The 27,092-nt window shown below is 40.4% G+C and overlaps 1 protein-coding gene across 10 annotated transcripts in view; it reads right to left on the bottom strand.

Annotated features, from left to right (window-relative positions):
- Positions 1 to 26,812, bottom strand: part of robo2 (roundabout, axon guidance receptor, homolog 2 (Drosophila)) — a 338,057-nt gene extending 311,245 nt beyond the window's left edge. For 2 of the 10 annotated variants that reach the window (XM_058635008.1, XM_058635004.1), the window contains exon 1: positions 26,303 to 26,801. In XM_058635008.1, the coding sequence (XP_058490991.1) occupies positions 26,303 to 26,426 (124 nt within the window). In that variant the 5' untranslated portion in view covers positions 26,427 to 26,801. Of the gene's footprint in view, positions 1 to 26,302 lie in introns of all 10 variants that reach the window. The other 8 variants (XM_058635010.1, XM_058635011.1, XM_058635007.1 and 5 more) reach the window with 7 other exon arrangements.
- Between the last annotated feature and the right edge of the window lie 280 nt (positions 26,813 to 27,092).

Raw genomic sequence — 27,092 nt, 5'->3', positions numbered from 1 at the left:
TCAGTTCATCTCAGTGTTTGGGATACCAAAAGTCATACAAAGTGACCGAGGGTCTAATTTTTGCTCACACATGTTTGCTCAGGTGTTGAAAGCACTGGGGGTTCGCCATAATCGGTCCACTGCATATCATGCGCAAAGCCAAGGCGCGTTAGAGAGGTTCCATCAGACGCTTAAATCATTGCTGCATGCATTTTGCACGGAGTTAGATCGGGACTGGGAGGAAGGTCTCCCATGGTTAATGTTAGCGGCAAGAGAAGCAGTGCATGAGAGTACGGGCTTTAGCCCGAATGACTTGGTATTTGGGCACTCTGTGCGCGGACCGCTGACAGCACTGAAAATTGGGTTGGTTCCCACTGAAGCTCCACGAAATTTGATCGACTTTGTAAATGGGTTTCGACACAAGTTATTTGTGGCAGGGATGTTGGCTAAGGAGAAACTGGGGCAGTCTCAGACCAAAATGAAAGTTCATTATGACCGGGGTACAGAGCGCCATGAGTTTAGTCCTGGGGATCAGGTCCTGGCTTTGACGCCGGTGGTTATTTCACCTTTCCAGGCTAAATTTTCCGGCCCTTATACTGTAATAGAAAAAGTCTCTGATTTGAATTATCTTATAGCTACACCAGGTCGAAGAAAGTCCTCTCATCTGTACCATGTTAACCTGCTAAAGCCGTATTATCAGCGTTTGAAAGGTGACAGTACCATAAAGGGTGACGTGGGTCCAGTGCTGGCTGTGGACACTTGGAGCGTAACCGAAACACTAGACAGTGTCCCTGAGCCTGATGACAGTTTGGTGAGTGGCAGATGCCTTGTCTCGGGCACCTCTGCCTTGAAGTAGTGAAACCTTGTCAGGGGAGCTGTTGATCATGTTGTTTTTTTTTTTGTTGTGACCCTTAACTTTTCCCTGCATTTTCTCTCCTGCTCAGCCAATGTTTCAGTCTCTTAAATAGGCTTCCCGGTACCAGGTTGCGGAGTACTGGGACAAGTGGGTGAGTTTGGGTTGGGATCTGGAGAAAAAAAAGGGGGTAATTATTTTTCATTATTTGGGTATTATTATTGAAAATATTTGGTGGTGGTTTTTGTTGGGACGGTCACTCTTTTGAGTTCCCGTCTTAAGGGGGGGGGTGTGACGACCCCGAGTGGCCGGGGTTGTGTAGGTGTGTCTCTCTCCCTTTCTCTTTGTTTCACACAGGCAATCAAGCCTATGCATCACAGGTGTGTGCAGTTACTACGGAGGCGGGGCTGTGCCTTAAAAGCCCAACAGTCCAGCCGTGCTCTCTCTCTCACCATTTCCAGCCTGGCGTCCTGCAGCTCACATTGTTTTGTTCTTAGTTTCACATCTAACACTCACACACATCCATACACTTGCATTTACAACTGATTCACCTGATTACAGATATAGGTTATGTTTGGTTTAGCTTGTTATGTTGATTATAAATAAATGTTAAATTGCCAGCATCTCTCTTGTAGCTGTTGTTTTGTCAAGTCATCTGAGCCAGTCTTGACACTAGACTATAACTAGACCTGACTATCGACCAAATGTCTACAGTCTTTGAACACTGTTTACCATTGTGCCCTGAGATTTGTTACTGGCTGTTCTCGACTCACTCATCACTGTGAACTTTATATTAAATCTGAACGGCCTTCTCCGAGTTTACACAGACTGTATACTGTTATTAATCTATACGGCTCTTCTTGACTTAGTTCCTCCATATCTGTACAGCCACTGTTCTCTTTGTTCTTGTGGACTTTACCATGTATCTGCTCCACTGTTCTGTTAGAACAGAAATAGGGAATGGAACACTCTCCAGACTGAACTGAAAGTTCAATGTTTTCAACAACTCAACTCCTGCAATTTAAACGTCAAGCAAACTTCATACACTGTGTTTTTGTCTGTAACCTGTCTAGTAAATCTCTAATATTTACTATGACGTGTTCTGCTGACTTTGATCTGAGAAGTTTGAGGGGTTCTACCTCGTTAAATAGGGTTAGGGTTTAAATAAAAAAAATAAATGACATGCATAAGTGGATGTGGTCTTCCAGTTCTCCCGAGGACAGTAGTAAGGGAGGAAGAAAAAAAATTATATTGAACAGCCACCAGGGGGCCACTGCCCTAGCTGCAAAACGAACGCAAGTCTGGTGAAATAAGTCTACTTCTTACTTGATTTACAATGTCAGTAAACGTCTCAATTTCTGGTCTTCAATTGCACATTATGTCATTTTGGTAAATTATGTATGTGGAAATCAGTGTGATTGACAGCTGCCATCCGATAAAGCCTGTCTGTGCATTTGCGGGAATTTGCCAAATTGCAATTGTGGAGGCTTCAAAATGGGAGTTCATATACCTGTGGGTGACGTCATGGCCGGTTGCCAGTTATTTACATCGTGAACAATTGTTGCACTCAAACCAGAACAATCCATTATATGAAAAGTGAGAAGAACACAACCATCCATTAGCTCTATCACTTATAGGTCTTGTGGGGTTGTCAATCAGCCTGCATGTTTTCAGACGGTGGGAGGAAAAACAGTGTGCAATACACAGAGAAGAAATAGAAAGAAACTATCTGTATGATAAATTAGGTCAATTTGTGGAGAAAGAAATGAACGTACGGGCCAATTTATGAGCCTTTCTATGGTTAACTGATTTGATTTGTAACATCATTTTGAAGAATTGCCTAATTTATCAACCACATTGATGAAGTTAAATTGGAAAAAGTTTGAACACATTTCGTGTCTGAAATGTGGACTGATTTTTGAACACCTTATCTCAATAATGACATAAAATAATGGGCCTTTACATGGATCCCAATATTAATAGGTATTTGCAACAGGCATAATGGTTGGGTCTTATTATTCAGAGCGGGTAAATGGGGTGGTTGGATTTTTCTGGGTCTTGGGTCAAGGGCAGTGAAGTCATGCACGTCTTACACAGCAACCATTTAAATTTCACACCTAAAAAAAGAGCTTGAGATAATCTGTACAAGCTACAGCCAGAAGCCAAAAGGCTCAAATGGTGGATGACATTAATGTGGTGGGGTAATAAGGGAAAAAATTAAGATTATGTCCATAGTTGGATGCAGATGAGACTGCCTTTATATAAATGTTGGATTGTGAGTCCTCCACCCCCGACAACAAAACCCAAACGGAAACCCTTTCATGCTTATCCCACCATGTTTTACCAGCTGCACTTTATTCACTTTAGATCAGAATACAGTAAGACAAATTCCTCCTTACATCCCGTCCCTTCTTTACAGCATTAACCCTAATGACCCGAGTCACAGAGGAGCGAGAAAAACTAATTCTGTGTAACTTTTTAATGTCTGTTGCTGATTAAGATAAAGCCACCACGTCTCATCTCCCTCCCACTTCCCTCTGGAGCCAATTTTGTTTGGTGGGGGAACATTGGTAGATAAAAGCTGAGCGATGGCGAATTCTCTAATCTGAGGAGAAGTGTTAGAGCGACTGTGGTGATGGTGAGGGAGCAGGGTGTTCTCAGAGCACGGACAGATAAAAAGAAGAAAAAAAAAGGCTTTGATTCTGATCAGGAGTTTGATGTTGGGTGTACGATAACAAAGAATGCACATCATTCCAATAGGACAAGGTTGAGGATAAAACCGCCTCCTCTCTGCTATTCAGGGTTTTACTGATTACGGGGCTTAAGCCAAAAAAAAGTATTCTCCACGAAAGATGATCTTTCCCTCTTCTCTTAAATGACCTATTGAACTACGCTTCTACATTCACCATGTATGCATGTGAATGAGTCGCTGGGAAATGTTCAGATGTTGGAATACACCGTTTTGGTTCAACAACGTGGCTTCTATTGTGTTTAAACTCGTCACAGGTCTTCAAGGTGTTTCCACCTGAAAATACAGAGGGTGCAAACACAGCCATAATCATATAACTCGACGACTACTAGGGATGTGTCTCAAGAGCCGGTACTAAATTGGTACACGTCCCTCTCTGGTTAGTAGTGATGTATCAATAAAAGGTCTGGACAAGACTCGCTATCAATATTTATGTTTTGTTTATTCTAACTTGGAGTAGGGAGTCAGAAGATTTTGGAACCAACACTGGTAGAAACTACAACTCAACTCAGCTCAACTCAAGAGACTGTTGGCATAGTTTTTTAAGGATTTCTGAACATGACACAGGAGAAGAAATAAAATAGCTGATGTCACAGTTTTATCTAAAAAAAACGGCCTTTCACTAAAGTGGTGTCCACTGATTTAAACAGAAGATGTTCCCCTCTGGTGGTGAGGTAAGAAGAACACTGTTCCTCAAACCTCTCTCCAGCACACTTCAACATTCAGGCGTCCTCAGCATCAAAGTATAAAGAAGTATTAATACCTGCATCAGTAAGTATGGGTATTGAGAAGCAGTATCACTATAATAATTAGCTGTAATAATTTCCATACACAGTATCAGTATCATCCCTAATGGTGAATCCACATCTTCATCAAAGTGATTAAAAATATTTATTCAACAAGTCCTTTTATACACAGCAATACATCATCAAACTTACATTTCTCTAAAAGTGTTGCTAAAGACACTTAAAGAAAAGGACGTAAAGTTACCCAAGTACTGCAAATTACATGTACTAATGACGCAAATTATCTAAGTGTTAGCAATTATCCACAATTTTATAATCAAGGACTCGAGAGAGTAATAACACATTATTTACACAAGATAAAAACCTGCCCAGCAGCTTTGGTTGCTATGTACCGGGAAGTACAGGGGAGTCCCCTGAGGTTTACTAAAGTAACCCATTACAGCACATACAATAAAATATTCATATGTGATCATGATGGAATTTTTACAGTCAAACCACACCTTCATCCTCAGTGCAGTGACACAACATACTACACGGTTACCATCTGTCTGTAAAGCTGTAGATTAAGCCAACAAAAAAATACATTGTTGTAATATGATGAATTATTACTCCATCTGTTTGACATCTAACATGCATAGTTATCCAACTAAAAGAACCATAGTTACACTTATAAAAGAGGTCCATTCTTGATATCTATAAAATATCACTGCATCTAATGGTGCGACTGCAGACTGTTATCATCCCGCCTTATTCAAAGGCTACGTAAACCAAAACATTTTAATTTAAGGTGATTATACACTTACACAAACATACTTTCTGCCAATAATGTTACACACAGGACCTTTAAATTAGGATAAAATACAATATTTTGTCTTGCAAGTAACTGCTGGAGAAACACAACCATTGAAACTCCTGGTTGCAAGTAGGTTGTTTTTTTCCATAATTTCCCCATCATTAGATTCACCTGTGGTCACCAACTGTCAAGTCACATCTGCTCACTCATCTGTTTGAGTCAAAGTCGATCCTCTCAGCTGTTAGTGTCGACTGCCACCGAGCACAGATCTGGGGCATGTGTGGGCACGGATGAAATTATCTTTATTAATTGGAACAGTGCTCCAATATGCTAATGCCCGCGTTCTTAATCTCGAAACGCGCGCTGGCTGCAAAGAGCGATTTTGATTGTCTCGGCAGACCGAGCGACTGCATCTCTCTGAATAATGTTTACCTCAAATATTGGGGAGGATTATCAGCAGTCGGGTTTTTTCCGTGGCGAACAATCACAATCACAGTCAGCAGTTACTTGACATAGAAACTGCTTGTCAAATTGCAGCTCTGCACTTTTTACAACTTGGCTCTTTGCAGTGCAACACTTCTGCCGAGCCTCTGATTATAAGCACAGACTCTATCCGCCAGCTTTATACGGCTCCGTGCTATGCAAGTGAAGCAAAGCTGCAAGTTCAGCTCCCAGATGATTCTGCAGTTAGTTGCCCTCCTTTCTATTGTGAGAGTCGGTGTTATTCAAACCAAGACTAGCATGTCAGCATCTAAAATAAGATTGGAGAGCGTGAGTGTTGACAGGATACCGGATAAGTGATGACTATTTATAGACGAGACAAAGTAATTCAGACTTTTTTCCGTGACAGATCAGAGACACACAAACGCTTTAATCTCCACCAAAGGGTCCAGTTCACACGAACAAACATTTTATTCCGTCGCACAAAATGTGAGAGCTTGTCCAAACAGCACATTAAAGTCTTCTGGCTCTATTCACCATTGAAGCTACACTAAAGGATAAGAGCTTCTCGAGGAGCCAGACAGCCATTCTTCTCCTGAATTTGCATATCCTTCTGAGACGCGCTTGGCTTCAGATTCAAAAGGACAGAAAAAGAAACAAACGCGTACAAAAGCAAAGCTCATTCCCCAAAGATTCTGTATTTGAATAATCCAAGGCTCTCTGTCACACACAAAAAAAATATATTTTTCCAAAGGCAACACAAGTAGGCGTCCATATTCGATGTATAGACAAGTTTAATGACTGATGCAGCTGATATTGTGGATGAATTATAGATGGAGATGCAATCGTTTGAGTATGATACTCCACGAGTGTGTCCTGGCCTTTTCTGTTCTAACTGAAAATGCAAAAAAAAAGGGACATAAATACGAGTATCTTTGCTGACGGATTCACACCAAGGCTCTAATGCTCTTAAAAAGAGCTTGCAGAGTTGCATGTTGACACCATCATGGCAGTGATGCACTAGTGCTGCTGATCCCTAAATAAGATTTCATCCCCTGCTCCGTGGATTAGAGTGGTGAAAAGATTCAGCTGCAACATTATCTTCTCCACATGAGGAAGGGGGGGGAGAAAAAATGGCTCGGAGTCTGTGATGTGTCTGTTACAGTCTTTCACTGCTCCTCACACCGTCTCTCAAATTTCAAGGTCTGTTGTAACAAATGGAACCACCGTGGGGGGAAAAAGAGGAGGGAAGAGCGATGGCACACCACGCTCACTCACTTTACTCAAGTTCTGAGACTGAGTGTGTTTGTTCGTGTCGTCTCTGTTTTCTCACACACTGTTCCCTCACGACTAATAAAAGTAGGCACCAGAGATTCTGCACTGTCAACTGTATTCACAGAACCTTAAAGTAAAGTGCCCTGAAGTCTTACATAAGAAATCCATTCGTCTTCAATTTTTTATCGCCTTTATTATTGTACCATATTGATCCAACATGTCCAGATGTGCAACCTGCTTAGATAAAGATGATGAAATGTACAGTATGTGTCAGTCTTACTGGATGATAGGCACTTTGTGCTTTGTGTATTTAAGCCTCCCACCACTAGTTGGCGGCAGGCTTTCACCCATTTCACTCCTCCTCCTTCTACTCATCTCACTTAAAAGAGAAAACTATACATTGTTTATGCAAATTAAGATTGTTATTCTTACTAAGATACTTTTATCTTAAAGTAGACAATTCTGGGGGAAATATAGATCACAAAATATCACGTATCACGAGATGTATCGTTTTGTGAAATTATTCCTAATACGTCTTATGTCCAAAAAATTACAAATACAGAATCTAAAAATGTAAACAAAAAGCACCAACAGGCTTTTTTACAGAGTAAAGTTGTGGGCTGTTTATTTCTTCTTTACATGAGCAGGAAATGTGTCACACAGTAAGAAGACTATGTTTTAAAAATGTCTGTAAGTGATGAATCTGTCAATTATTCCAAATTGTGCAACAATAGGCACAAAAATCGGTTTGAATTATCAGCGATTAGCTGCCCTGATTTCTAAAAACTGGCATAGAAAACCAATATAGATCGACCTCTACACAAGAATTGTTACTACTTCCTCTGTTGCAGTTGGATTAATGAAGCTATGAAGAAAATGTAAATGTTCTACCTTGCTTCTAGTAGATAAATCCATTTTGACTATACATTGTCTCACATGAACTCAACCTTATCACCTCTCACTGTAGGGTAAACACGGTTAAATAGCAAAACAAGAGCAAATGGGAATTCATTTCACACAGTTTTTTAAAATGAGGAGCCGGATTCTCTATCTAATAGAAAACACCCATTCCACCGGCAAAGATAATTGAGCATTCAATGAAAAAAGATGAGGTCAAGCCACATACCACCGCTGCACTAGGTGTACAGTCTACAGCTGAATCATGTACGGTCATCAGGGTCCAATTACCACCCACCACTCGCTAAATGTGAGGGAGAAAATATACAGTAAGTCGCTGATTAAAATAATTTAGGTCAGTCAACATTATATAGAGCAAGTCTTACGTGACCACAAAGTTTTACAACTACAAGTTCAGCAAAAATGTTAGAACAGAAATACCTCTGTAACAAGTCCATGGTACAATATGTAAAGCAAAAGAAGACAAAGACTGAACACTGGATCGGTCGAAATGCGACAGATATATGGCTAAAAGTTCCCCCGTCAGAAAACTACTGCACTAGTTTCCTTTAAACTAAAAAAAGTCGCCTGATCATTAAAATACACAAATCGTGCCGTTATTGTGGTAACTGATCAATTATGATGTTTTCACATTGACAGTGTCTGGAAATATTGATATTTATTTATTTATAATTAATTAATTTAGACGCTCTAAAGTAAACAGTCCCTGTCAGTTTCACTCGCCAGGCATCACTACTTCATGTCCCCTCACGACGGCGCTGCTTATATGAATGAGTGAAACTTAACCCAGTTACTTGGCCAGAGAAGAGGGAGTTTACAGTGGGATAATGGTGGAGAAAGCTACGTTAAGAGATGCTCGATCCACGTTTGACACATAGACTTTATGCACTTTTGTTGTGAATAGATAGTGAATTCCTGCACTTTGATGAACTTTTCACGGACATTACGTTTCCTTCAGACAGATATCGCGATATATCGATATATGATTGTCTTGCAGTATTATTAGTATCATGGACCATGTATTGGGTATCGTATGGTAACGCGAGGTCCCAGACTGGAGTTGCTTGTGTAAGATGTGTTCTCACCTAAACTAGAAGTACTCAGTCTGCTCTCAGTGAAGTGAGGTGTTTATGTGGAGCATCACCTGCTGCTTGAGTAGGTGAAAGGACAAAAACATCATCAACATGCCGCATGCACTCACTTGATGTGAATTCTCTGGACAACGGCTGGCACTTTTTACTCATCAGCTCAGTCAGTCATTACACTGACCGAGTGCGAGGGATTTGGCAGGGAAGAGTGTGTTTATCGTCCAGTTCGACTGACTCAGACATTTGGCTTTACACATATACAGCTCCTCTGGGTAAAATCTTTAAAAGTGCAGGGTTTGCAGAGCATGTGTGAAAGCATCACACATTAAAACTGAAGTCATAGCTTTATGCCAAGAAAGCCATTATTATAATAGTTGAAGCTGACAATGTTATACTGAATATTACATGTCTGAATGAAAAGCTGGAGAACCACGAAAGGTGTGGGACTGCACTTGTTATTCTCGCACACTGGAGGACATTAATGGTGAGGTGGCTCATTAAGCTGAGCTGTTGGTGCAGCAGTAACATTACCTCAGCTGAAGAGAGCAGAGAGTTCTGATGGATTCTCACACTGCACAGCTGGAAGCCAGTAGTCAGGCAGTGAAATTTTCAACAGCCAAGCGCTGCCATTTTCCTGACCTGTCACACACTATACTGTATGTCGCACATCTACTCTTCCTCAGGTGTGCCAAACTGCCGTTATGTGGATAAATGTAGCTGATCACTCATAGAGTTAAGGTCAATAGTGTGAACAAAGAGTTTGTAATGGAATTAGTGCTGGTTACTTAGTGGTAAAATTAATGCACTGGCATTTAGGGCTGAACAATTTTTAATTTCCAAATCAGGAATTACAATTTGAAAAGGCAATTAGCAAATTGCAAAGGCTGCCATTAATAATTCTTATTTGCTTACTGGAGTTTCGACTTTCATTCATTTACTTTACACAGTCGGAGCTTTTGGAATAATTGTTCTAGTTTTGATTTGCTGCCAGGTGAAGATATTTAAAGTTGCAATATGCCGCTGAACTTTAAAATGGGTACTGAAATCCAAATTAAAAACACATTAGAGAGACTCGTCCAACCTCCCCAGAGAGTTGAGCTTGCCAGGTTTGAGGAACAAATCCCACATGAATTGAGAGAAGAATCTACTTATGCTGTGTTTTTGCTGTATACGATTTGGTACAGTACAGTGCGATTTGGAACGGTAAAGTCCTGAGACTTTTACTTGGTAGATAGCCTTATTGTACCATTTTACTCGTAGGGAAGGGTGCCAAAGAATGGAACTATTTGGGCTGGTTATTTTGGTACTATTCCTATAGCAACAAAATACATAATGTGCTGAACCAAACTGTTCCACTCAGTGGAAACACAGGATTATACCAGTTTTGAAAGGTCTAAATTAAAATTGAAGTTGTGACTGACTGGCTGTACAATTGTTATTAGTGAAAACAGTATTTAAATTCAACATATTTACTTAATCTCTGATGATACACTAATGTCTTAGTACATTTCCTAAATACAGCTCCTTTAAAACATACATGTACACCAGTATTTTCATATTTTGATGTCAATCATCATGTTTTAAATGTCTTACAAAAAAAAATATCCAAAGCAAATTCCATGAATGTTAATACCTATGAAAAATAAAAGTGGTTCTGATTCTCAATCCGACACTGAGATAGTCATCACAAATCAAATTGCAATCACAATATCCCAAATCGCTCCACTTTTCTGGCATTCATTTAAAGGAAACAATAAAAGATGGAATTGACCGTGTGGATAATTTGTTTTAATATACAAAACCAAAGTGAAACTTGCAATTTTTCATCATCAATTAATCAGTTTGCTCCATAAAATGTTGATTGGTTTCCCAAAACTCAAATATTCACATCGAAGAAGCTGAAAATCAGATTAAAAAAACTATTAATTCAGTATTCTGTACAAAAGAAGAGGAGCAGGCAGTGATCAGCCACAAACTCTATCAGCTTTTCCACACTGATATAAAGTGAGAGATTTACACCAACAATGTCAATGGTATCTCCATTCCTCACTCACTAAAGCCTCTGGGGCTGCCCTGCCTTTCTCCTCAAATTAGCTTTTCACCTTTAATTATCCAGTGTCTGGCGCGGCACAGAGTAGAGACATTGTTGCACGCTCCCATTAACACAAAAACCTGTTTGAGGAAAACAAATGCCTTCTGCTCCCTTTTTTGAAGTTCGTTTAACAATGTCCTGGAGCCACCATTTTCCAGCGCGCGTGGAAGTGCCGGCAAACAAGACATCCATCAAAATGACAGACAAAACAAATTACAAGGCAAACAGAACCTTAATGTGTCACCAGAGCTAATGGTGTCAAGGCTGGTTGGCAGGAGACCCAGGCACTCGCATGCTGCTGCTGTCACACTCGTATGGCGTCGCTCCTCCGACTCACAAAAAACGCCCATCAAGTGGAAAGAAAAGAGGAGTGACTCCGCTCAGGTATTAACACCCCACACACTATTAACAATGCATCAAATCCAGATTCATACAAGACCATTAAACCTCAGCGAGTCAGAACAAGAGGCTTCCATGCAGGTATGATGTATCTGTACTGTGGCTCACAGGTGAGATTATTCTTAAAATGAATGATGCAGTCTACCTAAAGCCAATAAAAGTGTAATTACATGCCTTGGGCCTTGGTGACAAAGCTTGTGCTGGTGACAGCTACGAGGAAACGAGGAAGAAAGGATTACCTTCACTTTTCATCGAGCTTTGGCATGGTCACCTCTCAACTGGGGGTCACCTTGGACGAAAAGCCACAATTTTACCAGTCATTAAACTCTTAATCCGGGCCTCAGCGTGCACACTTCCCGCTCATCTGTCAAAGCATCCACGCTGTTATATCACTTCATGCCGCCATTGCATCATAGTCACCCATTATGACAGGACACTAAGGTTGAGAAAGCTCCGCTGGAATATGAAGTTCACACAGGGACACAACATTTTGTGGGTTTAAAGTCTGTAAAAGGGATAACAATCTCTCCTCTGCCTCCGTCAACACACAGAATATTGTGTCAGTAACCATCTTGCCAAATTTCTGTGATAGAAGTTGGTAAAAAAAAATTGGTTTTGAATCATGTAAAATTGAGCAATTCTGAGAGGCTGTGGAGACCAAAGCATGTTGCTATATGCCGTTTGTCAGTGTTTGTGAAAAATATAAATGTAAATGCAGTTATGAAACTTCCTGTTTCATAAATAAACCAGTAAACATACTGGTTTATTTCCTTTAGCGGGGACCAACGTCCGCGGTGGTCTCTGTTTGTCCGGGTTAGTACAGAAAATTAGTAAAGCAACATTTTCACCATTTCGGTGTCACACTTTACAGCCCTGCTCTCTGTCTCCCTCTTTCTCCATCAGTGGTACTGCAGTCTCACAGCAGGAGCCTGAGAGCTCTTTTTGTTCTTCTGTACTTAAAAGTGGCAGCGCTTTTCTGTGTTTTTGATTCAAAACGGTAGTGTAGGAGCAGGTGCAGTTACTCACAAGTGAACGGTAAACTCCTCCTTCATTTTGAGGAGGAGTTATGCTAACTATGGCTCCTGTGTGTCATCAAGCCATACTTTTAGACCCGCCTTAAAACCGTGAATGGATGACCAGAGAGAAACAATTTTGTTTACTCCTGATTTTTTAACATGTTTTCAGCCACTATTTTCCATCATGTATATGTGACATTAAGGGACATTAAGCAGGAAATAATCCTTAGCTGGTGAAGTAATATCCTGAGAATTACTTTGTTACACACACACTGCGTTTAGGTTAATATTCTACATGTTATTTTGGTCTCTGCAGGAAATCGAAGCTTTTGTAGGGTATCAGCTGGAAGACTGCGTGGACCACTTCTTAATATTTGCCTCCATGCATTTGCAGAGCAGAGCCATTACGTATTCAGAGATGGGGAGATATATTTCACGCCGGGCAAAGTGAACATGATAAATTGGACAATAAACAATCTAATCCAGCAACACCAAAAGTGCACAGAGGCGTAATGCTGCACTAAATACGACTTCACGCCGACAACCTGCAAAACAACACTGCCAGTCACGGGAGCACACAAACAATATCACGGTCACACTCACACAGAGGTGTTCATTATACAATCACTTGTTTTTATAATCGAAATCTTAATGGCGTAACAGTTGAGTTTGCACCCAACTGCTCGGATTGTCTCACTGTGACGAAGATAATGAAGGACTTTCTTTCAGTCAACCTGCCATTTTTCATTAAGTTTGCTTTAATACTGCAAAACAAGAAAAAACAGCACTGAAAAACATAACTCTGTTGGGTATTTAAAAAAAAAATGTGTTTTTATTAAATTTCTCTGACAAGACTGTATAATAATAAATTGGTTTATGGAGCCTGAGCTTGACTGAAATTTGCAGCGTCAGTGGAACAAAAAACATATGCTTATGACTTTGGAACTTTGTTGAGTCGTGACAGATGTTGTGCAATTAAGTCCTGTAAAAGACTATCAAAGATATACAAAAAATGCTTATTGTAAAACAACGAAAACCAAAGAATTATTAATATTTCAAGGTGATTATACACTTATGCAAACCAGGGCTTAAACATTGACTCGATTCACTGATTATTAATCAATTACTAAATGAATTGTCTACTATGTTCATGATCGATTTTGTGATGTTTCAGCTTTCAGCTTTTTAAATGTGACTTTTTTCTCCATATAACAAAGAAATCATTAAAACTGAATCATTTTGGTTTTGAGAGTATCATCGTTTCCAGGTTTGAGAAACACTGATCGACATTTTTCAACATTTTCTGACATTTTATGGACCAAAAAATTACTCAAGTGAATAATCGTCAGATTAATCGAGCATGAAAATAATTGTTAGTTGCAGCCCTAATGCAAACATACTTCTGGGTCATATATTTCATTTCTGACAATTATCTCTTGTTATACACTGGACTTTTTAAACGAGAATATTTTATTTAATTGAGGTTTGAGAAGCCCCAATTGATGTTTTTCACCATTTTCTCACACATAAACCAAAACAACAAATTGATTCATTGACAATTTAATCAACAGGTAAGATATAATAATGTATAGTTGCAGCTACATCATCGTTTTCTTCTGCTTATCCAGGATTGGCCTTACATTTTTATTACACACTTAGAGGAAGTTAAAAACCTATAACCTCTCTTTAAATCGACCAAAACTCCACTCAGCCTTTTTCTCCACTCTATTTTTAACTATTTTAGGTTATGGTATACTAAAAGATACTGTAAAATTACGGTTTCATGCGTGTTTTGAACACTTCACAACAAATTACTAGGCTGAGAGATGATGTTCTAAAGGAAGAGACAAGTATATTTGAAAAACAAAATACTGAGAGTTCACTCCTGGTGGAGACTGAGTAATGGCGGCCCACTGATAAAATGTCATATTTAAACATGACCGATAACACAGCGGTGATATTAATTAATCAATCTTAGTAATGAGAACAGGAAGTTAATCCATTGTTATGCATTACTCTCCTGTAAATTAAGGTCTTTGGGGTTAATTAACTAGTGGGCTAAGGACAATGTTAATAATGCAGCACTAATATGGGGCAGGTAATAACACACTTAAAAATGTCTCTCTAAAGTCAAAGCTTTCAGTTCTTGTATGAGTAAAATAGCAGATTTGTCCCGGCACTGGTGTTTCTCTGCAGTGTTTTCATCACAGTAACACAGCTTCATGTTATTCAGCCGAGTGCACTTTGTCGTAATGACACTCCTTTCCTTTTATTATACAGTTACAAAAGAAAACAGCAGAAGAGCAATTTGCTGTTTCTGGAAATGAACAAATGAATGACAGCCTCCTCTGATTTTCAGACACATTTTCACCCACCACTGATCAATGGGTTGTCTCGCTATTAGGTATTTTTAGGTTTCATGTTAAAATTCCAACTGTGAAATTCAGCTTCCATTTGGGCTGATTTTACTTTCTACTACATGTGCGAGTCTGCAGAGCAAACACTCAGCCAAGGCTGCTCTGTTCCCCACAGTAGTAAACATCAATACCTGTTTTTGAAAAATCCTAAATCTCGATAACAACTAACAATCATCATGTCTTCCTTGGATCATAACCGAGAAGGAAACATCACACAGTTCTCACCTGGAAACAAGGGAGCAACTTCCACTTTGGGTCATGACTGTTTGGGGTTTATTTGTTTTGTTTTGTTTTGTTTTTTTTACTTGGTGGAGGATAAGAAATGAGCATATCCGAGGGACAGTTCAGGTTGAACGGTTTGGAAATAAAGTAATAGAGCCAAGGTTGAGATGGTTTGGTCACTGCAGAGGAGAGATGGAGTTTATATTGGAGAAAAGGGCGTTGAAGATGGAGCTGCCAGGCAGGAGGAAAAGAGGAAGGTTGGTGAAACAGAAGCAGACATAAGAAATAGGGCAAGATGGAGACAGATGATCTGCTGTGGGAAGTACACCTGGTGGAGGTACCAATATGTAGGCAAAACAATTCTCAACTAGAGGCTCACTTAAAAAAAAAAGTATGATGCCTTAATTAGTCATCTGTCAGTGATGCCAATTCTCCAGTCAAAAGATAAACACAGCCAGCAGAACATTTATAACAATATACAAACAAGGGCTATCACTTTCTATCTGAAAAGTGGATATCCTTGAGGAGGAAATGCCAACTTTCATCCATCTTCTACCACTTTATCCTCCACATGAGGGTACAGGGGGTGCTGGTGCCAATCCCAGCTGACATAGGGTCACACACTGGACATGTTGCCAGTCCTGTCCAATTATTTACTCTCACACTCACACCTGAGGTCAATTTAGAGTGTCCAATTCGCCGAATCCCCAAATGTGTATGTTTTTGGAAACTCACACACACATGGGCATAACATGCTAACTCCATGCAGGAAAGCCCTTGTTCCAAAAGGATTGCGAACCCTGGTTCTTCTAGTTGCAAAGGCAAGAGTGCTAATCACTGCACCAACCGTGTGGCCCAGAAAGGTCAACTTGAGCCTTAAAAGCCATTTTAGGTTCAAAATATGCAGCCTAGAAGACCATCTGAGGTAATTGTGCCATCTTTCAGGAGAGAGAGAGAGAGTTAGAGAAGTATGAACTTCGATCCATTTTGAATCCATCAGACAAACACGTCTTTTGCGTCCTACACCATGCAGACTCGCCTGTTAGCTTAGCAGTTAGCTCAACCTGAGTGAAAGAGCACAGGATTCATCACACACAGGGACAGCAACACATGTTCAACCCCACATGACACATCACAACAGTAAGAGTAATACTAAATAACGTCCTCATGGTAATATCTGCATCCAAATGGAAGATAACGTCAGAATGTGACTCGCACCCGGTGCCTTTTTCACAAAGTGCTTTTATTGACAAATTGCATCAGTTTAACAGCATCACACTAGAGGCCTGTTGTCTATTAGGGACAGGGACAATTCCTCTTAATGAAGGAGGACAGGAAAAACACCAGTACACTCCTTTAAGCTATGTCCCTGCATTACCATCCCCTTCTTTTTTTCCATTATTTGTGTACAGACGTTCTCTTATCTTCATCCCGGCTCTGTGCTGGCACAGGAAAAAGGCTGTCGCTTGACACACAATATTGGACAAGACAGTAACATGGAACATTTAGTGGAGGATGGAGAGGGTACGTCGCACCAGGCTTGCCAGCTGTGATAATGATGTATAATTTAATTGAAGGCTGTGCTTCTATCCTCCACAGAACTCAAACCGCTCTCCTCTTGTCAATGCATTATTCAGACTAATGGTGACCCTGAAATAGAAAAAAGCTTCTTATCTCTTTAAAGTTTTATTGCACCGAGCAAAGAGAGGTAAGGAGGTATATCAAAAGAAAGTGAGTCAGAGTGAAGTAAAAAAAAAAAAAAAAGAAGAAGAAGAAGAAGAAGAGGAAGAAAAGCTTAGGTCTGACATTCTTTGTGAAGAAATTCCTTTTCTGGCCTTGATCACGTCATCGACCTGGCAACAGTTGAAAAAAAAAAAAAAATTGACCAGACTCTGTTTTCTATCTTTTACCACTGACATTTCCAAGGAAATAAAGATAAACCATAAACCAAGTCAAGTTAAAGAGGAGGATTTGCACACAGTCTTCTAAAGACTGTCCCTTTGCTGTATTAAACAGGCTTAAATAAAAAATATAAGCTGCAGTATACCCAGAAATAGTCTGTCTCCTATATTCCTATTTATCTATTTATGCTCCTTATTTTCTTGTGTTTTATTTATTGTTAAGCATTTTTGAGCTCAACCCTGTATGTATAAAAGTATTACATTCAAAAGACACAATGTCCACAGTCGCATGTGATCACATGGACACACTGTAACTTACAGTAGGTGTGGCCAAGTCATGGAACGACGGGGTGAAAGGGTCCCGGGCCATAAAGCGTGCACACCATCCATCCATCATGCTAAGTTGTCATATTTACTGTCTGAAATTCGCCCATAAAACACTGTTATTGTAAAGTGTAATTTCCTCCGCAATTAGAAATCCGCTTCATTAGAGGACGTGCGACTGGAATGTGGCAATTAAGCTGCGCCGTGCAGTGGCAAGTGGGTTTGTGAAGAGGAGGAGGAGGAGGACAGGTAGTGATAGTGCCTCACCCATTTACTGAATCAGTTATTTCACCGTCTCAGTCTTTAACGGCAACACTTTAATTTTCTTTAATGCTACGATAAATCCTTAATTTAAAAGATTAAGAACCGTGGGTGTTATATTTATTTTTTAACTGCGTAAGATTATCAAGATTATCCAATATCAATATATAATATGGTAGAAACCACACCTACTGCAATTTAAAAATCTCAAAGCACAAAAATGGGTGAATAAAAATAAAGGTTATTTAATGACTATTGGTGCCATTGATTGCAAAAATTGTATTTTCAAAGAACTTTGCAGATTCTGTTATGGATGCTTATGAGTCACCTTTAGCCTGTTTAGCTTTAGAATAACTTAATAATATTACATTTAATGAAGATCATGGAGGTTAAATGCAATCAGTTTTAATTTAAACAGAATCACTAGAATTAATTTAGCCTTTATACAGACTGATCTTTTCTGATCAGAGAGGATGTTCTATTTAGTTTACATAAGTAAAGGTTCCACTTAAAAACACAAAACTCTTTCTCTGGATAGTTTGTAGCGGCACAAAATGGCCACTGGACACAACACAGCATCAAGTGTGTCTTTTCCTCAGTGGCTGTGGCTGCAGCTGCACATTCTTACCTAAAGTTCATATAAAAAACAACATTTTTTCACTTTAAAGCAATTACACACACACACACGTTTATGGATATTATATTAAATTTCTGTCAATAAACGTTTCAAAATGTTACACACTGGTCCTTTAACACGTGGGACAAGGAAATACAACATAGCCATAACTACACACATAACTTCACATTATTAATATATGTTATGAACTAATTACCAAACAAAAGTGTGCTGAGATGCTGATGTTACATCTGCCAGATTAAGATTAAGATTAAGGAGGTTATGTTTTCATCAGTGTGGGTTTATTTGGAGCTAACTAAGGTTATGTATTTGACGGCAGTTTAAATTTAACATGGTTCAGTCCCATTTAACAAGTTCAGATGTGTGTATCTCAGTAAAGTTCTATAAGGATCCACAAAGTCTTCTGCATCCAGTGGATCAAAATGTAAAAAAAATCAGGTGCTGGTAAACTTAGATCTTAAATTGATTAATGATATTGTGACAATTACTATATCTATAATATCATTATTAAAATGATCTATTCAAAGATCTTTCTCAGATATGATGACTTTTTCTTTTTTATTAAAACCTCACAGTAAAGTACAGCAACGCCAGAAAAGATTCGCAGAGCAACAACAACCTCAATATTGGATTTGATTTGATAACGCCCCTCTTCCCTCTCTAAATTGGGTTGCGACAGCATTTACCTAATGTTGGCACAATCCTGTTACCACTGTATCTGTAATCTCGCCCACACTTTTCAGCGTGTGTGCATTACGGTTATTTCTAACAAGACGTGGGAGTAGAAAATTACAGCAAGTACATTTGAGAGACCGATTCTCCTCCACTTGCAGTGCAGAGGCTCAAAGCTTAATGATCTAATTGGATTGAACAAGGAACAGCAGGCATATTTTCTGCCTTACCAGCCTTTTTTTCCCACCATGATTGAGTAATTATTAGGGCGCCAAGTCTGGCTCATTATAGTCTTACTTGCTGTCTGCCTTGTAAACATTTTGTTTATAAAACGCAAGTGTTTGGCAGAGTTGAAAATTCGGCTTAAATTTTACATTAGTGCGCACGAGTCTCACACAGCATGTCAGCACAACGTCACAGGGACAGATAGCGAGAGATGTTCCCTGCCCCAAGACACAAGTCAAAACATATTAACTGAAATGTAATGACAGTGATTTCATTTTTCCATCAGGCTTTTGCCTAATTTTCCCCCCATTACTATGTGTAATATTTTTATCCCCACAGCCAGTTTGGTCTCTCTACTCCAGGGGAATCCATTAATGAACACTAATTCTGCAAAAATAGAAGACTGGCTCATGAAACTACGAAGTCGCATGTAAAGCAAAAATGTGCTGTAAGGTGAGATTCACTCGAGTGACAATGCAATAACATGCTGTGTAATGTGAACTGTAAAGGAAATGTTTAAAGTAATCGTCTCTCCAATAGGTTAAAACATACTCCAGATGAAAAGCTATACTCCAGCAGCTTAAATAATTAAAAAGTTACTCACTGACGAAGCTCTACAGTGCATTTATAAAGCTACACACTGCACTCCAGACACAAGCTATGAATATAAAGCATTATACAATAATTACGCTTTATTTAAACTTATATTAAGCAGCTCAAAGCACATGCAATGAGACAGCAGTTTAAGCATGTTTTATCCGCCACTTCACTGGAGGTTAAAGGTGAGAATATAAGCAATAATCCCTTGTTACACTTATCACACGTAAAGACAAGCTATTATGGTCTGTAAACTGGTGTGTAAAAAAATACATTTAAAACTAAACTGTCGATTCCCGTAACCCCTTTTTCAGCAATGTCTCTGCAGATACAGGATAGTTTATTTTAAGCAAGATTCCAAGGTTGCCTTAAAAGAAAATTGCAAAGAAGAAGGCAGACATCGGGCTCCAAGCCAGCAGCTTTCATAAGACGACTGACCAGGTGAAACAGTCTGAAACCTCATTCAGCGAGACGGAGTTTGTGAACTTGTGAACCCTGCTGTGGAGCCGCTCACACTGGACAAATTAAAGTTGTTCCAGTGTGTCAGCACAACACTGATAACCGCAATGGAACAAGACACATCTAAAGTGTAAACACTAAAGGAAACTAGAGGGAGTCTCTGTTTCTCTGTCTGTACATCATTACATAAGTCCTGCACAGACAGTTTGGCTTTTCTACTCCAGGGGGTTTCCATTAGCAAAGACAAACTCTGCATGAATAAAAGGCTGGTTCACAAAGTAGTGAAGTTACAGTGTGTAAAGCAAAAAAGATTCAAAATATGCTGTAAGGCAAGATCCACTCAGCCTGCTTTGAAGCTGCTTGAATTGGGCAAATTGAAGTTGTTCCAGCACGGAGCTGACAAATGAAACGGAACAAGATGCGCCTAAAGAGAAAACATAAAGGCCCCATTCAGATCTAATATTAACATCCAACCCATGTGACAACCAGTCATGATGTCACCCGTAACAATCTGAAATCCTGTTATGAAGCCTTTAGATTTGGGATTGGGATGAACTGCTGCCATGTTGAGGTTTTGCAACCAAAAGTGCACTGACACTGTCACCTTCAACCAGACTTGTATAGGACGGAATTTAGAAAATCTACATGTGCTACTGGAGAAGATGTTTACTGACATTATAAATCAAGTGAGAAGTAGAGGCTTTTGCCATAGGCTTCCATTGTAACCGGTTGGGTCGCCCCCTGGTGGCTAAATATTCTTATTTCCGATTAGCTCACAAGCAAACTGGAAGCCAAAGTCCACTTTTTAAATGCAGTCCATTATCCATGGTGTAGTCTAGGTGATACGCAGGTATACACTGTTTACTCACTACAAAAGAGCCTTCTGGATAACCACGCAAAAATGCACAAGGATTCGCATGTAAACTGAACCCAGCTGGTAGTCTGGCAACCTATGATATTTTGAGTGTGTGTATTTGAATGACAGTATACTTCAACATCAAAAATCATATTTGGCAGAATTTAAATGAATTTAATGGGTTTTTGTTGTATTGTATTTACAATACAAGTTGTCATTTGATTAGAGAGGAGGCAGCCTATTGTGATAAAGAACATTTTCAGTTCACTGTAGATCCAGTAGTCATTTTTCCTCATGGCGTGAGCAGCCCTGGACAGCCCTTTCTAATTGCAGAGCTGTGGAGTGTGTGCAAACAGTGATGAAGTAAGCCATTTGGCTTGTTGATCCGTGTTAGGCTACACAATTCCTGTGCGATTAGAAAGTGCTAATATTAATCCCTCTTCTCCAGTCCGGGTCTATAAATCTAATACTCTCTTCACTCCCGTCCCAGAGAGTCAGATACACTCAGCCCCAGTGTAAAGAGGAGTCACAGTCATACGTGTGTGTAATAGATGTTGGTCACTTCTTTTAACCATTACTCTCTTTGTCCCGTTTAGTAAATCCATTGCTGAGAACATTGCAAAAGAATGACCATGCTTCTAATCCTGGGCTACTGCACAAATTGTTTGGCTTCAGAGCCGAGCGTTAGCACAAGACACTCTTCTCTCCTCCTGCTTCCGTCTTCAGATTACTTTGTATTATAGTTTGGTGGGATCATAATACACCCAATTGGATTTTCCCCCCCTAATGCCAGATTCTCTTCAGTCTCTGGTGCTTCTGACCGGTGCTGCTGTGAGATATTAGCTGTGGAAAGTCTCTCCACTGAGGGGTGTGAGATTATGAGGGAGCAGTAATTTGATGTCAGACATCGTGTATAGGAAGAAAGTGGATTGTTTCCCAATCACCAGACCTCAAGCCGTAGTGCCCTACTCTTAAGAGATAAGGATGACAGTAAACAGTGTTCTGTTGCTGAGATTTACCAAAGCGCAGCTGGTGCACCTGGTGTTAATCTACTGGCTGCACACAGTCAGTTTACATCAAACTGACTGTGAGAGGATGGCTGAAAGTCAGAACCAAACGGTTTGGTTCAATATAGAAAATCAAGGAGTTATCAGTGAAAATAAAATTGCATTTTCTCTGAAATATGTTTGAATAAATTGGATTCATATTACACCATGGTGTAACACTTGCCTATCGTTTGTTTTCTAAATCAGAATCTGTTTTTTGATTGTGGTGCAATTCTGCTCTGCTACAATTTCAAAATAAATCCAACCAATTTGCACTTTTCATCACAGCGACAATGTGCTGATGATGAAAAGTGCAAATTGGTCCAATTTGTGGTTGTATTCCACGGCTGCACTGTAGATACATGTGCAGAAAACTCAATAACACACCCTGTTAGCTACACCAGTTCCAACAGCTCGTTAACGCAAATATCTAATCAGCCAATCGTACCGCAGCAACTCAATGTGTTTTTGCCAGGTAGACGTGGTCAAGACGACCTCCTGAAGTTAAAACTGAGCATCGGAATGAGTAAAAAAGTGATTTAATGACTAGGATGGTCTGAGTATTTCAGGAAATGTCAATCTACTGAGATTTTCATGCACAACCATCGCTAAGGTTTAAGGAGAAATGGTCAGAAAAAGTGAAAATATTCAGTGAGTGACAGCTCTGTGGGCAGAAATGCCAGACTGGCTCAAAATAATAGAAAGTAGAAAAAAAAAATGCACATAGTAATGCAAACTGACATCCTGTGAGGCAGATGGACTGAAAAAGCAGGCGACCACACCGAGTGCCATTCATTAGGTGTCCTGTGTACCTAATAAAGTGGTCGGCGAGTGCATCTGCCTCATGCCTGTTTGCGCTAGTTTGTGCTCAGACTGTCTCTCACAGTTTCTGCTGCCCACGCTGACAGTCGGACCCTATAGTTTCAGCTGAAGCGACGCACAATGCAGTTCTGTCACTCATGCGATCTTGGGACAACATCATTTTAATACAGTTGATAAATATTGTAGTGTCTATCATCTTTTTCTTTTTGTTTTCTATAGTAATATTCTTGGTATATTAACTTTTAATAAGCTGTGAATCTGTTTTTTCTGTTCTGTTTTTGGTTGGAGTAACTGTAACGAAAGCAATATTGCCCTTCTGATTCTGATTTTCTTTCACTTTCTAGTCTGTGTACCCATCTTTTGGGCTCTGATCTACAGTTAATTCTGTGGACAACACGAGTATCAGTTAACATGCTCAAAAAGATAAAAACCTGTCTTTACTATCCATCATTACACTACACACTACATTATGCTCCGATGCAAATCTTTCACGATGGAAGCAATCTCCCCTCGCATATAAGAGCAGAGCGTCCAGGCTTCAGGAGGAGGTGGAATGGTGGAAGAATCAGTCTAGACTGCAGAAAGGGTTTTTAAATATTCCTCTGTGAGCTTTAATGCATTTTCCACTACAGCAGTTTGTTAATAGTGGGCTCCATTGTGATGTGGATTCAGGCCACAAGTCTCTCTGAAGAAGCAGGTACAGACTTTCTCCGGCTACCTTTCAAGTCCACAGAGGCAGAGTTCAGGCCGCTCAAAAACCATCAATCACCATTTGAAAGCCACAGCCCATATGAATGTAGCTGCTGACCATGTGCAGCCCTTTATGGCCTCAGTTTGCCATCTTGTAATGGCTATACTTCCACGGTGATAAAATGCCATGTCACGAGGCAAAAGTCAAGTCAAACCGGTTTTTATGAACATGACAAAGAGTTCAGTGCACTTCAATCACCTTTCTGAGCAGGCAACAGATCTGAAACTCTCGAGGTGGCAGAACTGAAGATGCTGAGATTTTTCGTTGAGAGTGACCAGGATGGACAGGATAAGATATTAGCATATTCGAGGGACAGCTCAGGTTGAAGAGTTTGGAGCTAAAGCAAGAGAGGTTGAGATGGTTTGGACACGTACAGAGGAGGGAAAGTGATTATGTTGGACAAAGGATGTTAAAGATGGAGCTGCCAGGCAGGAGGAGAAGATGAAGAAGACAGAGAAGGTTCATGGATGTTATGAAAGAAAGAAGAGGACAAGATGGAGGCAAAAGATCTGCTGTGGCAACCCCTAAAGGAGAAGATTTTTAGAAATAGGGGAAACGACCTGTGAAAACTACACTTGGTGTAAACGCGCCATTGTAAACAGGAAGTTGATTCTCTCCTCTCAGTTTTTTATAAAGTATTAGTTATGTGAAAGAACCGTGGTGAAAAATCAGTGCAGGATTTCTCTTGTAAAACAGATTATGTGGTGAAAGTAAGTGTTTTTTTAGATTGTTGTCCACAGCTGATGGTTGATAAAGTAAATGCTATCAAGTGTGTTTACAAAGGTCTAAGTTTCTGCCATTTTAAGAGTGAAACGCAGCCTCTGAGCTTTTGAAATTGAACCAAATCCTCTCCATTTCCTGTGTAGAATGGACAGCGAGTGTATCAGGACTGCATTTTATGTCTTTGAATGAAAATAGTAGTGGAGCGGATGTGACCTGAATGTGGTCTGAATACCTTCGGGATGCGGTGGAGGAAAAGGAATTTACAGCGTGAATGTAAAGCTGAAGAATCTGCAAAAATCTATCTGATGTAACCAGGTCAACGTGGATCAGAATCTCGAGGGAAAGTTTCCACCATCTCGTGGAATCAGTGCCACAAATAACTGAGACCGTTTTGCCAACAAATGGAGTCCAGTATCAGCAGAGTTTCTAGTAAACTGAGATGGATTACAGCTATGTATTCTGTCCATATCGCCAGTGTTTCATAGAAAATATTAATAAATTACAAATACCACATAAATTACATTTAAATCGTAATGCCACATGTGATAATGACTGCAATCAATGAAAGAAGAGTGGTGAGAGAAATGAAATGTACCTATAAAAACACAATAAATACCTGGAAATGTGTTATATAGCTATGAACAAAAAAGCAAGGCTGTATCTGGTTGTGTAATTATTATTTTTCCACCATCTCCACAGATATGAATGGAGCATATTGCCTAATAATACAGATGGAGGTCAGTGCCCTTCGTTTCACCTGAGGCCAGCGATAGCTTTGATTTCACACCGAGCCCGTTTTTATCCTTGCTTTGCAGAGTGCTGATTCACATTTGCAGCAAACGCATCAAATTCCAACCTTGAACACATTTCAACCACAATGTCAGGCGATTCAAAAACTGCACACAAAAACAATCTCTGGCAGAATGAAACTCCATTCTCTCTCCTTCACCCAACAACTTCTCATCTTATCACAACTTATCACAAATGACTCGAACTAATCCAGAAAATGAAATCAATGTAGATTTGTTTATCCAATTTATATCTGCAGTACAACGACTTAAACACATACAGTAAGTATTGAACAAGAGATTCTAAATTGTGTATTATTGACCAGAGAGCTTGGTCCAAGTAATTTGAACTTCTGAGAGGTAAAGATGCTTTTTGGGGGGGAAAATGCATCAATGTGACACTGGAAAGATGTAAAACAGGGCCTGGGTGAAAGAAGAAGAAGAGCAGAAGCAAAGTGGCAGGGAATTATTGAACAGATCACAGTTGTGACACTGCCTCTTTGAAGACACACACATCCCACTGAGCACGAGACTCGAGTGCCTCCACTGCTGATAGGCTGCAGGGAGCATCTCTCAGGCTTCTCACTGAGCACCAGCGCCAAGATTAGAGGCTCCTTTAATCCGAAAAAGGGGATTAAATGCTACAAGAGAGGAGAGAGGACCGCTCCCACGGAGGGGGATGAGATGATTTATTAACACCTCTCCTGAAGACTGCAGATCTAAGTCCTTAAACCAAAAGAAATCACAGCACTGGTGGCATGTCCTGTCAACAAAACATTCCAGGGTGCAGAGATAAACATGATCCCGCGTAACACAGTGCAGCCTCAAGCCACATCAGGAGAGGAAGGTGTGTGTGTGTGACAATGGTGAAGACACCAACACCAGAAGAATTGCTAAGTGTTGTGTAAACTGGACAGCACTGAAAAGTTGGACAAAACATTTTAGAGGATGCAAGTGGTCATCACTACCTTGACTTTCACTGAAAACACTTCAGCCACCACAGATCTTTGCAGGATTTTAGGGACAATACGCAAACCTCAGGAACAGTGCAAGTCCAGATTTCGACAGATATCGTTAACATCCAAAGCAAAATGTGTTTGTAAGCAAGGTCAGTCGAGGATGTGCGTGTATGTGTCAATCAAAAATTAAACCTGCAGATGTCTGTGACAGCTCCAGGGTAGTTCAGCCTGTCACAAGACAAATTAACAAATCGATAAACCCATGTGATTCACGGTTGTCCATCATCACTTACCCCCCTTGTTCCATCTGCCTTTAGTCCTTGCCTGGTGGGTGAGTTCAGGACAGCCAGACAGCACCGAGAGAAAAAAAACAAGTTCAAACACAGAAAGAAATCCAGACTTTGCCCTGGAAAACATGTCCAAGAGTTACTGGCAGCCGAGTCACTTTCACATGGCTGTGTTTCCTCCTAGAACGGCGCGGCTGTGGCGCATGGTAGCCCACGCGTGGGCTGTCATCATCAGTCACTCTGGTGTCAGCAGAGGGTCTCCAGTGCTACCATGCTGCTGCCGCTGCACAGTGATGCCCCGGCCAGGTGGCTGATCTTCACTGATGCTGGAGCCACATCTCTCCACCTTCTGTAAGCTCTGCCTCACCAGAGAGCATTGGGAACCAGACGGGAACACACAGCCTGCCACGCGACGGCACGGCTCAGCTACACTCGGCACAGTGCATAGGAACCCGCTCTCACTCAAGCTCTCTCTCACACACACACACACACACTCTCACACACACTCCCTCTCTCTCCATCTCTCTCACGCTCACTGCTGCCACCACTGTTGATGCTGATGCTGCTGCTGCTGCTGCTGCTGCGGGAACTGCTGCTGAATAATTTCTTGCCGTCCTCACTCTGCGTTTCAGGGGGAATTCAATCGTCTGTCTGAGCTTGGTCTTTTGCTCAGAGCTTCACACTGTGGAGGAGACAGAGATGGGAGTACAACACACCCCGTGTGCACTCCACTCCGAGGAGTTTTCATAGGTGTGTTGCACTGGTGGTGTCTGGTAGTGTAAACAACAAACAGGAG

The sequence above is a fragment of the Solea solea genome, chromosome 7 (genome assembly GCF_958295425.1).
Source record: "Solea solea chromosome 7, fSolSol10.1, whole genome shotgun sequence".
In the NCBI taxonomy this organism is placed as follows: Eukaryota; Metazoa; Chordata; class Actinopteri; order Pleuronectiformes; family Soleidae; genus Solea; species Solea solea.
The sequence above is the reverse complement of the archived record's forward strand: the minus strand, read 5'-3'. Positions and strand labels throughout refer to the sequence as shown.